General features: G+C 42.6%; 1 protein-coding gene across 1 annotated transcript in view; it reads left to right on the forward strand.

The window, feature by feature from the left end:
• Positions 1 to 14048, forward strand: part of SLC34A1 (solute carrier family 34 member 1) — a 120223-nt gene that overhangs the window by 20894 nt on the left and 85281 nt on the right. The window contains exons 3-6 of the mRNA XM_069244486.1: positions 549 to 682; positions 2505 to 2693; positions 3518 to 3646; positions 10965 to 11108. Of these exons, the coding sequence (XP_069100587.1) occupies positions 549 to 682; positions 2505 to 2693; positions 3518 to 3646; positions 10965 to 11108 (596 nt within the window). The remainder of the gene's footprint in view (positions 1 to 548; positions 683 to 2504; positions 2694 to 3517; positions 3647 to 10964; positions 11109 to 14048) is intronic.

Genomic DNA, 14048 nt, shown 5'->3' on the forward strand with positions numbered 1-14048 from the left:
TACGTGAGCATGTCCTCTACCACCCAAGTATCTTGATACCAATGTTTAATTTTCACGGACACTCTCTACTACCACATTTCTTCTGCGATAAATATTCTTTCTCCAACCAACTCTGCTAACAAAGTTTCCTCTGCTAACTCTATCGTCAGTACACCCTCTGGCATGACACTTGTCAAGTCATTTGCCATGACATCTCCTCTTTAACACTGGCAAAGAACCTGTCAATAATACTATCTCATTGTGATATGTACATGCCAACAACTTTGACCTATGAACCCAGTCCTACACAGGCCTCAGATGTCCAACTGCATTTAACAGCTTTTGGCCCATTTACTGCATAGGCAAGTTATGGTGACCACAAGAAAATTTTCACTTAACTTATATTTATTGAATTAAAAGTTCTGTACAGTGCTGATTTTCTGTAGAAAGTAGTTCGTAGCGCTTATGTGTAAGATAGGCACACCAACCAGGACCTCCTTCTTAACATGACAACGTAAGCTGGATAAATGTGAGCAGACTGAACAAATGAGATCTGCTTCTGTTTCTAGTTGCGGTGGGATGACATCCTACGGAGAAACACGTTATGGCCCACCCATATCCAGCGTTCATTTGGGAGCAAGGGGAGTTGGAGTCAACAGACTGCTTCACGGCGGACAACCTGGTTGTTCTCCTGGCTACAATGGTAAGAGATATTGACTTTCTGATAAAGAGACATTAATCAAATGGTGAAAGTATGTGCTGATGAAGGTCTCTGGATGGAGGATTAAGCAAATGGTTCTTGCTGGTTGTCACACCCGTTTTTAAGAAAAAATAGTAATTTATTGCAATTGAGAAACCTCTGTACCAATAGAGATGGTGATATTCACCAATACTGTATTGCACTTTTTATGTTGTCCGATGAGATTGATTCTCTTGATTAGCTGATTTCAATTAGCTGATGTAAGAAAAATCAGATTATCTTTGAATGTCTTCCTTACAAATTCCATTATTTTAGATCATTACCTTGGACTGTGATTTGTAAACTGGACCAAACTGGTCATTTTCTTCACAAGACTAACCCCCCGTGGAGCTGCAGGGCATGAAAGTCTGATTCTGAAGGCTAGTCAGCCGCTATCATCAGTCTGTCTTCAACCCCCTTATTTTCAATTGGTGCCATCTTCAACCCACTTTTCAGGTTGTTCCTACTAGATTCATTTTCGTGGTTCCCTGCTTTTAACTAATTGATCAATAAAAGTCTAAATATCTTTGATGATGTGGGTACAAGAGCGACAGAGTGGTGTTAGATCGCACTTTAAGTCCTTTTCCATGAATAACCGTACACGAGTAGCCTGATATTTTGATCCAAGGTCAGTGATACATTACGGCTATAGGGCCACATAAAAATGACTCAAGTGTGAGAAAGTAAGGTGTGCACCTCCTGTCTCCTTTGCCTGTGTGTAGTAAAATGAATCCAACTAGATTGCAGTACCTATCGTGTGCGTAATTCTATTGTCTGAGGTTTTCCATAGAGCCCCAATCACATATATGAACAACTCCGAGGAGCGTCCAAACCTACACAGCACCAACCATTGTCTCTGGAGGCCGCTCTTGGGAGCAACATTTTCTGACTGTTGTTCCATGGTTATGTCAGTCTCCTTGTTCCCTCAGTTCTTAGATTTGACCCCTTATCCCCAGCCACAAACCAATGAGCTTCATCTACCAGAAAAGACATTTGTCGTTGATACCTTCCTTATACTCTTGAGATACTGGGATGCTTCTACAGTAAGCCATAAATGTTCCTGTGCAGTTCCTTCACTCTCCCTTATGTAGCCCTTGAGCCCATCCAGCTGAAAGCCCCAGACTGTTCTCCAAACTACCACAGTTTTTCCCCGTGCGTGATTGGCCAGTACAGTTCTCCAATGTCCAAATCGTAGATCTGGGTGTATTTGGTGAACACTGAGACTAAAAAAAGGTATTCGATGGAAATACTTGAAATAAACTGACTGACTGGTACTTTCTCAGGCAGCATTCTATTCCATTGCTATTTGTCTCATTGTACCGTTAAAGACAGAGACTTCGAGGGACAGTGAGCAAAAACGGTGTAATGGGAGTCTGTCCTGAGTACAAAATATCTGAAAAATTCCCTCCAACTCCTTTTGTTTTCAGGATGCCTGAAAGAGACAAGTTGTGTCATTCAGGCTCCTTGCAATGTGATATAAGAAGGTTCTGCACAGAAGGGTGTCCACACAGACCTCTGTGTCCGAATCTAATCATCTCTGAAATGTCTGCTTTCATCACCACCTTAATGCCTATTGTTTGACTATTTTCTGGAAGAATTTACCACCTTTTGATCCACCTGAGGTAGAGAGGATGAGTATGGAACAGTGTGGTTGTCCTTTTTTTAATCTACTTTCACAAAGTTCACTGCTCTTCCACAAACTATTTCCCTCTTCCCTAAACGCTGATAGATACTTTTTTGACAACAGTTGAGCAGCCTTCTGTAATGAATGCTCTGTACCCCTTAGGGATGCACAGGACACCAGTGGCCAGAGCGTTTCCTCTCCCGGCCATTGCAACAGTTGGCCACACAGACCTCGGCTATCTGTGCCCAGGCTCGCCAGGCCGGCGGATGGACCGGGTGGAAGCGTTGGACCTTGATGTTCTGTCTGTCTGGCAGAACCCGAAACCTGGTCTGGAGCATCTAGAGAAGGCTGGTAAGTGAGATGGAGTGACACAGTGTGCCTGTCTAATAACTCTAAGTATGACAAAGCAAGTCTATCCCAAAACTAAGCAAAATTAACTGGCTGTTCAGACCTATCAAACTCACAAGACAGAGGCCTGCCTTCAACTAACTCAAGGAACACAGATTTGCCCTTCATTTAACTCACAGCATAGCGCTCTATACATCAGTTAATATACAACCAAAAACCATGCCACTTAGGTAAATCACTACACATTTGCATGCCATACAACAAACCCGTGAACCGGATGTTTAACTTGTCTGCCATCAGAAGCCTTGCATCCATCTAAATAATATAGAGAGACCCGTCGCAATAATTTCAAAATACAGAGGTCTTCCGAACCCAGCTAACACAAGACATAGACGTTCTACAAATCAATCAGTAACACACAGGCCTGCACCTAGATATCCCATCTCATGTGGGATGGACCTGCTCATATGCACTCAATGCATTTAACTACCACTAACCAACTCACAACACATGCACCTTCCACCATATAATGTACAACACAGGGTATTCCCCTAAGCCACAAGGCTCACCTGTAAAACTCTGTCTGCTTACAACTGGCTCACAGAATAGAGACCTTCCCAACAGCAAACTCACAACAAACAAGGTCGCCCCCCAACTGATCTGCAACACACATACCTTGCCAACATGTAACTACAAACTGTCAGCACAGTGCACTTTTTCATTATTCATATCTTTATCCATATGTGGTTGCCTCAGCGGCGGAATCAGCCTATAAGTTGCTGCAAAGGCATATCTATCTTGTGTCTCACTCCTCCCTTCCTCCTCAGAGACTGGACCGTGTGCAAAGCTTCGATCTGTGTGCTTCTCCTTCACGAAACTTCCACTCCTTTTTGGGTTTCTCTATCTGTTCGTCTGCTCGCTGGATGTCCTCAGCTCAGCCTTCCAACTGGCTGGAGGTAAGACTTTCTCATGAGTTAAGTTCTTCACTTTGTCTATGTTCTTCTGTTCTGGTACCGAGAGCTGTCACAGACCACAAGCCTCTGACCGGTACCAGGTTGGACCTTGTTAGTTGCCACATAGAAAGCTGTGGTGAACATCGAAGATTGTACTCCTCCGAGGGTTTCTGGTAGCGAAATTTCATATGGTATAGAGTGCGTTAGTCATTTCATGTAGAGATAATGTCCCTAAATGCAACACTGGAACTCAGCATGTGAAAAGTATACTGTTTGCTAAAATATCCTTAGATCTAGTTGAAAAAGTGCACATTTGTTCTCACCCTCTGCAGTCATTCTCATGCATTTTGTACTGGCCTCTTACATGGCCTCAGGCTGGCCCACTAGCATTCAAGTTCTTCGAAATTGGATACTGTTTCTGTTAGGGGGAGTGTGGTCGATCCGATGATGTGATATCAAGTTTGTATCACCCATTATAAAGTAGAGAAGAATTTGTCTAATCATGAATTGGGCACTGTAGCAATTGCAGTCTGCAATATTAAGACATTCTGGGCTTGATTTAGGTCTTGGCAGAGGAGAATACTCTGTCACAAACATGATGGATGTCCCTGCTACCTTGTTATGATCCCATGATATCCTATGGAGATTGGAATAAGGTGGACAGGATATCCGTCATGTTTCTGATGGAGATTCCCTCCTCCAAGGCCTAAATCTGGCCCTCTGTCTTTGAACTCTGGGGCCTTGCGAACCTAGGAGACACAGAGACAGGGTCTCAGAGAAGGAGATAGGAGCCTTGGTACATCTTCTGGCTCTGATATTGGTCCTCTGTGGTATCGTTGGTTCAAGTGAATCCTGCCACCCTGATACATAGATTAGAATAAATGCAGTTTTCTGTAGGTGTGGGTGGAGTTGGCGGAGTTCCACTCTGTGGAATTCCACGGAGTTCACAAAAAAACTATGTGGAATTCTGGAGAGTCGGAGTTCCACGTGCCGCGGAGTGGCCCCCTCCCGTGAATTCTCCCGATCTCTGAAGCTCTAAGCTAAATTTTGCGCCAGCGCTAGGGGAAACACAGGAGTGCACCGTATTTGTGTAAATATGGTGCATCCTTCGTGTCAGAAGTGAGGCAGCCTGGCGCTGCCTATTTTGTCACAGAGCCGCACTGACCACTTCTGTGTAAATATGTCCCATAGTGTGTTAAAATTAAATGAAAGTAATACCAAGAGCAAACAAATTGGTAAAACAATGTTTGTTTTTGTTATAGTGGGATATGTTATTAAATTAATACGTAATATGATTAAGAATGACTGCATATATATGTATACATATATATATTTAGGGTAATGTCAGTGAAGTATAGGTATATGTGGGCAACACAGATAGACCTGTAGGACCTGTAAATACTAAGGGGCATATTTATACTTGTTTTGCGCTGAATTTGTTTCATTTGTTTAATCAAATTCGGTGCAAAACTTACTCCATATTTATACTTTGGCACTAGACCAGTCTAGTGCCAAAGTTATGGAGTTAAAGTAATTTTTGGGATGTGGAAACCTACTTTGCATCAATGAGATGCAAGTAGGCGTTCCCGTGCAAAAAATGACACTATGGCCATAATGCCATATTTATCCCCTCCATGCGAAAATCACGCACGTGGGGAAGCAGGGGTCAAATAATTGGTGCTAAGCTTGCTTTGCACCATTATTTAACGTCTTGGTCAGGGCAGGCGTTAGGGGACCTGTGGGCCTATTTCCATGGTGGAACACCATGGAACACGCCCACAGGTGCACTCCCTAGGCCCCAGGGACACCCCTATCCACACCAGAACGACAGCAGAGGATTGGGGGACCCCATCCCTGGTAAGTATAGGTAAGTACAGTTAGGTATTTCTTTTTTTAAGTGCCATTGGAGGTCCTGAAATGGGACCCCCAACATGGCAGTGGGTGCAATGGCCATGCTAAGGGGACCCTGGTCCCCTGTGCTGGCCATTAGGGTGGTGGGAATGACTCCTGTCTTTCCTAAGACAGGAATCATGTGGTATGGATGATTTTGCACCAGGAAACGACGCTAGGCAGGTGAGAGTCATTTTTTTTTACTCTAACCAGCCTAATGTCATTTTTTGGAGCAAAACACCCTTCTTCCATACCCCCAGCCCCACCGGGCTAACATCATTTTTTTTTTTACGCTAGCCTACCGTTTGCACCGGCTTGTACCATTCCATAAATATGGTGCCCGGCTGGTGCTCAGAAATGGTGCAAGCTGGTGCTAAACCTTTTGGTGCAAAACTGCATTAGTACAATTTTGCACCAAAAAGTATAAATCAGGGACTAAGGGACAGCAAAGTGTGCAATTAAGTTATCAAGTACATTCAGTAGAAATATACTATCAAATGTTTACCCACACTCTCTGGAAAGCTGCTTTAGTGGAATTGGCAGCTTTCCCCAAATAAGGAGGGAACTAAAGTGTGCAATAATGTTTTGCCGGAAAGAATCTAAATGGATTTGTTAATTAAGATTAGGGGTGGGTGAAAAATTCTGCTCTCCTGGTGGAGTTCACAGAGTTTTTCCCACTCTCCGCTCCGCTTGGAGTGCAGAGTTCTGGCAAAACTTTGCCAACTGCTGTGTGGTGGAATTTTTTCTTGCACTTGGCTCGCCAACAACAAGTTGGCAAGAGAGAGAGAAAATTTGTGTCCCCTAGCACAATTTTGGGGCGCTAGTACGTCTCCCAGCAAGATTTCACAATGCGGGCAGTCGCAGCAGGCCATGACCGCTCGTGTTCAGAAAGCTAACGCTCGAGTAGAAAACCTACTTGAGCCACAGAAAGAAGCAGAGCCTTCTAGCGTGCTGCGTGGTGCAGTTTGCGCTGATTTTACAGCACGAAACAAGCTCCAGGCGATGAAACTCACAGTGAGCAGAGCGACGTGCCTACATTCCTCTCTCTCATGGAACTCCGTGAAATCTCACAATTTTCATGTAACGCCGCAGAATTTCACAGAGTGAAACTCCGCGAGTTCCACCAGGCCTAATTAAAATCTGCTTTTTATTACCCAAATAAACCATAAGATGCAAACTTTCTAGATCAATACCAACATTGACACTTGCTTTTAAAGAAATTAGGAACGAAGAATGCTAGAATATATTCAGGACACCAAGGGTCGGGTTTATAGGTGTGGTAATTGAAACCGCTCCAAGTTCTGGAGAAAGTGGTACATCCAGGGGAGTATCCCCTATTGGAATTACCTTCACCACAAGGATTCTCCTCCAGAAAATGTTACTCAACCACACAACTTTAACCAAGCCCCAAATACAATAACAATTTCACTGCAGATTTATAAAAATACTTTAGAAGCATACCATACAAACAACTTATACTACCAATGTGTGTTTATCAGTTTATTGTTTTTTGCCATTAATTCCACTTTGAATAACTGTATCTCGCAAGCACTGATAGTATGAAACCAGCAGTAACTGTTGACGTAGCAAATTGAAATTGGCATGTGAAGCATTTTTTTTAAAAATGCACCACAGCTGACATCTAAAAAGGCATGATTTCAAGAAATATCTATTGTATAAAATATATTTTTTAAAGCTAAAGATGGGATGAATTCTGATGCGCAAGTGTGATTTAATTATAGCCTTGAAAGAGCGCTCTAGAGAGGCGGACAAATGTTGGCTGTTTCACATGAGGAATGCACTTTCAATTTTGATTTACGAGAATAGATCAATCAATAGAAAATGGCTTTCCAGAACAGCCTTTCACCCTTTAGAAGTGATAAAAGCCCAGTACTTAAAGTAAACCACTTCTGTTTACCATTACTTCGACCACATGACTTCACCATACACCATTATTTGGCCTTCTACTCAGTGCTTGATTTGTAAATAAAAACATTAAATGTGCGAGCACAGAATACTGAGGCAGAGTAATCCTGAAGCCATCTCGGGCCTCTTCAATCCATTTACAGCCACTTCATGTCCTTCAGCTCACTCTTGCAGCTTTCTGTCTTCTCCCTTTGTGACACTTTTTCGTTTTTCCTCCGTCTTTCCCATATGTGTCTTTTGCACTCAGCAAATGCTTGAGGCTAAAGAATAAGCGCCGGCCCCCCAAAGTAAGTGTTGAAACAACAAGCACAGATTAAGCACCGCAGTTACGGTGTTCATTACACTTGGATTGCAGATCTTTAATCAGGGTCGGGATGGCCATGGACTGCACCAGGCTGGTCTCTGGGGAGCTGCGGGGCATGAAGGCTGATTTTGAAGTCAAGTCAACCACCGCCATTTTTCTCTTTTAACCCCCCAGGAGTTGTGGTAGAACTTAATTGTGCTGTGCTTATGCTGCCTGCTGTGAAAGGACCAGAAAGATAAGAAAACAACGCAGAAATCAGGCATTTAAAGAATCTGCAAGAGTGACGTATAAAGCCAGGAAGCGGGGGTACTGGAAGAAACACATGAAGTAGGCTCCAGACTAGGCAGCTTTGGGGTTTGGCAGCCCCGACATTCTTGTTTTGAGCAGCTTGAGTGTAGGCGGATGCTGTCCCGCTCTGTTAGGATAGGGACCTGTTGGGAGGGGAATTAATGCGCATGGGGCTGGGAGGGGGTGAAGTGAGAGGGTCTTCGGTAGGCTGGGCTATCAGTGGGCAGTATTTGCGCATTGGGAGGTGCCGTCGCAGGCATTACCAGGAATGGGGCAGTTTGACTCGGCCTGTCCACTGGAACTTTGTGAGCACGTGTTCCTTGTGGTGGTAAGAAGGGTGACTTCATCTGGTGTTGACCCTGGCTGGCCTCTCTGAAGTTCTGGCCCTGCAGCAGGTAGTCTTCATGGAGGCTCATAAATACAGCACCAATGATGGAGGCAAAGAGCTTCAACGCAGCTAGGCTTGCGGGGTGCAGAGTTCTTGGGCCCCCCTGCCTGGCAAGGTGATCCACATGTCGGGGTTCTTGGCTCTTCTACCAATCAAAGTTGTCTTGTAACATAAATGGCTGCTATTTCATTTGCTTACTCGTTATTGTTAGTTATGATGCTGGAGAGGTTAGTTGAGCAGTACCCTTCGACAAAACACCGCATATTCACCCACCACAGCTCGGATTTGCTTCTAAAGCTGTCATGGAGCTCCAATTGCACTCAATTTTAACATAGCACTATGTACAAGCAAACAAAATATCTCATAAGTCATGTAGGAGACAATCAATGTGCTCCCAACAGCTCTTTAAAACACACACGAGCTACCAAGACACACCTTAGACAGAACATCTTACACACAAGTACTATGGTGCGGATTCACTGTTTAGGTGGATATCAGTGTCTCCATAACAACAGTCACCATGTCATCACCATATACCCGTAACCAGGATGCAACAGTACAGATCAAAGAGAATTCATAACACACTCAACACAGTCCGGATAAGCGAAAGGATGTCTTTTAGCGCTTGGCAAAAGCAAACAATACTTCCAAATAATTCATACACATACGAATGCACAAATCAAACGACCCAGATCAACGTTTCTGATACTTCTTACTAGAAACAAGGGTCCTCGCACTATCTAGAAATTACTACATCTCACAATAGATTAAGTGGATTAAACGTTAAAAGGACGACAGTTAAGTAACATGAACTATGTAAAATCAGAATAATTACATCAATTTCAGGGGGGTTGGTTAAATACAAACTATTTCATTATTTTAATTGCAGACAACATTTGAATTTAATATGCGCAGTAGTTTAAAATTATGATCCACTATTTTATAATTCAAGTCACATTAATGGACGTTTAGGGTCAGGGTATGTTTTAAAAAAAAAAAATCAGTTCAGTGAATATACGTACACTTTAAACATTTGTAAGTGTCCCATACTTTAATTTACTTGAACTATTATAAACATAGTTAAATAGCATTTGTAAGGGTTTTGCTCAGAATCAGAGCAATGCAGTTATTAGTTTAATCTCAGGAATATCATTAATATTGAATGCGTACTGGTTGTCCACCCTTAGGGTTAGAATTCGTTTCAGAGCTGGCATAGGCCGGATGAGGTCGAACCTTGCAATACGTCGGTGTAAGTAATAAGCCATAAGATGTCAAAGTGACGGTAGGTCAATAGTGGGGGTGACAGTAGTGAGCACTTCACTGGTGGGAATCTGGGTCAACATGAATTATTGGTAAACATAATAATATCCTATTTTCTTGGAGTGTAATAGTGAATAGCATAAGAAAGCATGAGAGGACCTATTTTGGCTATGACCTGTAGGCAAAGAAAATGATCACAAGTCCCTACCATAAGCACATTAAGGCAAGTGCGCCCATCTTTCTTTTCATCACTTACTTGTTCGGCCAATGGCTGTGCAGAAGGGTTTTCTCTGCCAGGAGAGTAGAAACCAGTGAACAGTGAGGCGAGCTGCACAAATCTTTATAGACAAGAGTTAAGAGAATGCTCACACATTACTCACACATTACTATTGAAACAACACAACAAATTAAACAAAAGGGAAGATTTAAGTCTGTACGTTTCTGACAAGTTTTTAAAGTATCTGTTAGGGTGGATAGGAAATGAGAAATCTCATCAAATCCTCACCAGCCCTGGAGATGCTGAAATAGTTTGGTTCATGAAATAAGCACATGAAGTAAAATCTACCAGGAGAGTGCTACCAGAAATTTCTCTGCTAAAACACAACCACATTTTTGGAAAATACTTCCATGGACTACCTACCTTGATCTTTTGATTCTGACATCAAATCCTTGTAATTGACTTCTGTATCCCCTATTTATGTTCTCCCTGGCTGTATCTTCATTTTTCAGTTTTTCGGTTTAGTTCTTTAAGGTTCTTTATATAGTGCCTCTCTATCGAAAGTGGTGTCTGAGTACTTTCCATAGCACAATTCCTGTTAAAACTGTGCTCCAGAGGTATCATGCGCATTAACCGTAACATCAGTGTACCTGAACATAAGAACAAAAGATAATAAGTTAGGAGGAACTAGAAAAGGTGCAGGAAGAAGAATTAAATTGGGCGACAAGTGCTATGGTCAATTAATTTGGTAGAGGTACACGAGAAACAGCGACAGACGTTAAAAGCAGGTTATTCTCCATGCTTCTCTCTACTGTCCACTGTTTATGACTTTACATTTAAAAAACAACAAAACAAAGTGCACTCATTTTCACTATTAGATCAATCCTCTTTCTTTTTTCACTCATCTCTTCCTCAGTCTGGAATCACAGGGTTGCCCTGTGCCTCGCTGTTTCTCACTGGCGCTGTTTATCCCTGCTGCCTGTTTTCTCTCCAACCCTGTTCTCTTGTCTCATTCTCTTACATGTGTCTGTTTGGTGTCCCATCGCAGGGAAGGTGGCTGGTGACATCTTCAAGGACAATGCAATCCTGTCCAATCCGGTGGCCGGCCTGGTAGTGGGAATCCTTGTGACAGTGCTGGTCCAGAGCTCCAGCACCTCCACCTCCATCATTGTCAGCATGGTCTCCTCTGGTTGTGAGTATACCCAAGCAAGGGACGTAGGGGTGAAACTTGGGGTAGGGTGTAGGGGTGGTGGTGTTGGCAGCCAGAAGGGATGGAGGAGCATGAGGTGGCAGATACACAGATAGTTGGCTCAACTGAGACAATATTAAAGGAACATGGTTATGATGGACAAAGGGAGGTAGGTACTGGCATAGGTGTAGGTTGTCAGGCCTTTTCCCACATCCTTGAAGCTGTAGGGACCACCTAACTATATCAAGGGCATGTGCCAATGTGTTCCCTACTGACCAGGAAGTAGGGTACTGTGTCTAGGACAGAAAAAGGCTCTCCAAAGCCTCCTTAACTCTCTGGCGAGTTTGGTGAAGGTACTAAGACCAGGTTTATGGTAGTCATAATGAAGATGTAGTCATATCAATTATAATACAAGTGTTTCAATACAGATGGACGGTGAATCTGAATTTAACAAACTCTGCAACCCCTAGAATAGTACAGTTCAGAAAAGAAAGCTGTAGTTTGATGGTTCTAGCACTAACCATAACCACAGTGTTTCAGTCAATAAATACCTTCTGGGAGTGTCAGTGTTCTGTGGCACAGGCTTAATAGAGGCCCCTGCAGTCCGGGCTCCAGGAGCCCACTCAGCACAGTACCCAGGCCTGACAGCTCCCTAATAAGTCTGGAGGGGGGGCCCTCCAAATATTTGCAGGGGGCCCCCTCAAGTTTCGTTACACCACTGTTCGGTGGTTCAGGTTCTGTTCTACGGATTAATTTTATCAGACACTTTTACAGGTCCACTGATATTCTCTGGCATTCCAGTACCATTGATAGGTCTGTACCTGCCTGGAATGCAGAAATATTTCAACATATACGTATATTGAGGCGTCCCTAAGGTATTTTGCAGGAAATATACAAAAGTTGTGGCATGCAGGGAATCCTGGACAACTCACTACAAGTCAAACTCTTTTCTCTTAAGGGGTTATATTAAAAATAAACTGAAGTTCAAATAATCATGGATAAATGTTAATTAAATTAGAATAAAAGTACAGATACCTCGATCTCCACAAGTTGAGTTTGGATTTTTAATGTTGTGCATGGGACACCCAGACAACCGTGACCAATGTCTAGAATTCTACTGGTCATGTTCAAGAAAATCTTTAGTGACCAATGGTAGTCTCAGATCAGCCAACCAATCAATTCTACTAGAAAGGCCTGTGATGTTCAGTTTTTAGGTAAGGGGACACAAAGGGACATGGAACAGTACTGTTTCATGCCCTCTTTGATAAAGGGTCACACACTGATGTCATTAGTGAAATACCCTCTTGTTTATGAAATGGAGGGGACAGGTAAGATCGGTAGAGATTCATAACCTGGTTTGACCCCATGTGGTCAAAAGAACACAGGTGATCTTCCTTTAGACGAGCTTTGGATCCAGTAGGCATAGACCCCAAGTGGTGCTGTACCACTGCAAAGAGCCCTGCATAGTTAGGAGGACCCCAAACTATTACTGTGCTACACTTCTTGCTGTATGTAGAACAAAGGTTGGCAATGGGATGGCGATGGGAAGACAAAGATTGCCAAAGGGGACTGGAGGGTGTACCCATAGCCACAAGAAAGCAAATGTTGGAGCAGGGACGCTTGATCAACAGACAGACATACCACTCCTCCTGGGGTAGCTGGCCTGCACTTGGGGAAGGTTATCTTCATTACTACCAGAGGAAAATTCGAGGGTACAAAGAGTTCCCTGAACTTTGGGTTATATAGCCACAATTGTAACCATCATCATGAAATTACTCAATTTGCAATAGTAGCAGTGGGAACCATAAATACTTTTGTATTAGATGTTTCAAACAAGAATATTTTATGAGACCAAACACTGATGTACAGAAAAGGGCATTTAATTTGATTAAAAAGTAAAATCAAATAAACTTAATTCATGATATACATTCTTAAACATTTAACGGGCTATAATTCAATGGATCAATTTTACTTGAAGGATAACTTTTAGACAATATTTGTTTCACAGAATATAACATTGTGGTAAATAAGTCAAAACAAGAAAATCTTTCATCTTCTAAAAAAATATTGAAACTGTATAGTAGAATGTCCTGCCATTATATGCTTTCCAAACTACAGTATTCCATCTAGTTACACTCCATTTCTAAACCAGTGTAGAGAGATGTTAACTAACTGATGATATTACAGAAATATAAGAAAATTGATTCCTAAAACACATGCTCTTGATTAATGAATACACAACATGATCAGATGTATGTGCTGGAAATTGTTTATAGACAAAAAAGATACCTATACCTTGAACTAATAATTTATAAAACAAGGGGTGATTGGCTTTACATGAAGATACAGTTTGATTGGAGGGCTCATAATTATAATAAATGTAAACAGTTAAGCAGTGGGTGGATATTCAGTTAAGGTTAAAGTTAGTGAGGAACAGGGGTCTTACTTAACTGGAAATCTGAAACAACCACTGTCTACCTTCAACCAATGATTAACTTGCCCAGTAGGTTTGTGGAATTTCAGGAGAAGCGGAGAGGGTAGGTCCGAAATTAGGCATCCCGGCTCTGCACTTCTTATCATGCTATGAATTATTATCATCTACCTTTATCCTATTCCTGCATTTCATGCTTGCTTACCAGACTTCTTCGTTGCTGCTTCCCATTTTGGTATTATTGACCTCCATATCTTGTACATCATGCCTGCTCTCCATTTCCATTCATCTTGCGTCTTTGTGGTGTGCCTGATCTTGATGATTAATCCAAATGCCACGTTGTGTGATGCCTACTGTCTCTACCGGAATCTGTGGCAGCTCGCCATATCTGCTTACCATGGTGCAATACCCCACAGTAGCATGCCTGCTTTCTCGATGCCTCACAATACTTGTCTGCTGTCTCTCTCCCATTGTGACCTACCTGCTTTCCATGTTGGGTCCCCTAATCCACG

This window comes from Pleurodeles waltl, chromosome 7 (genome assembly GCF_031143425.1).
Source record: "Pleurodeles waltl isolate 20211129_DDA chromosome 7, aPleWal1.hap1.20221129, whole genome shotgun sequence".
Classification (NCBI taxonomy): Eukaryota; Metazoa; Chordata; class Amphibia; order Caudata; family Salamandridae; genus Pleurodeles; species Pleurodeles waltl.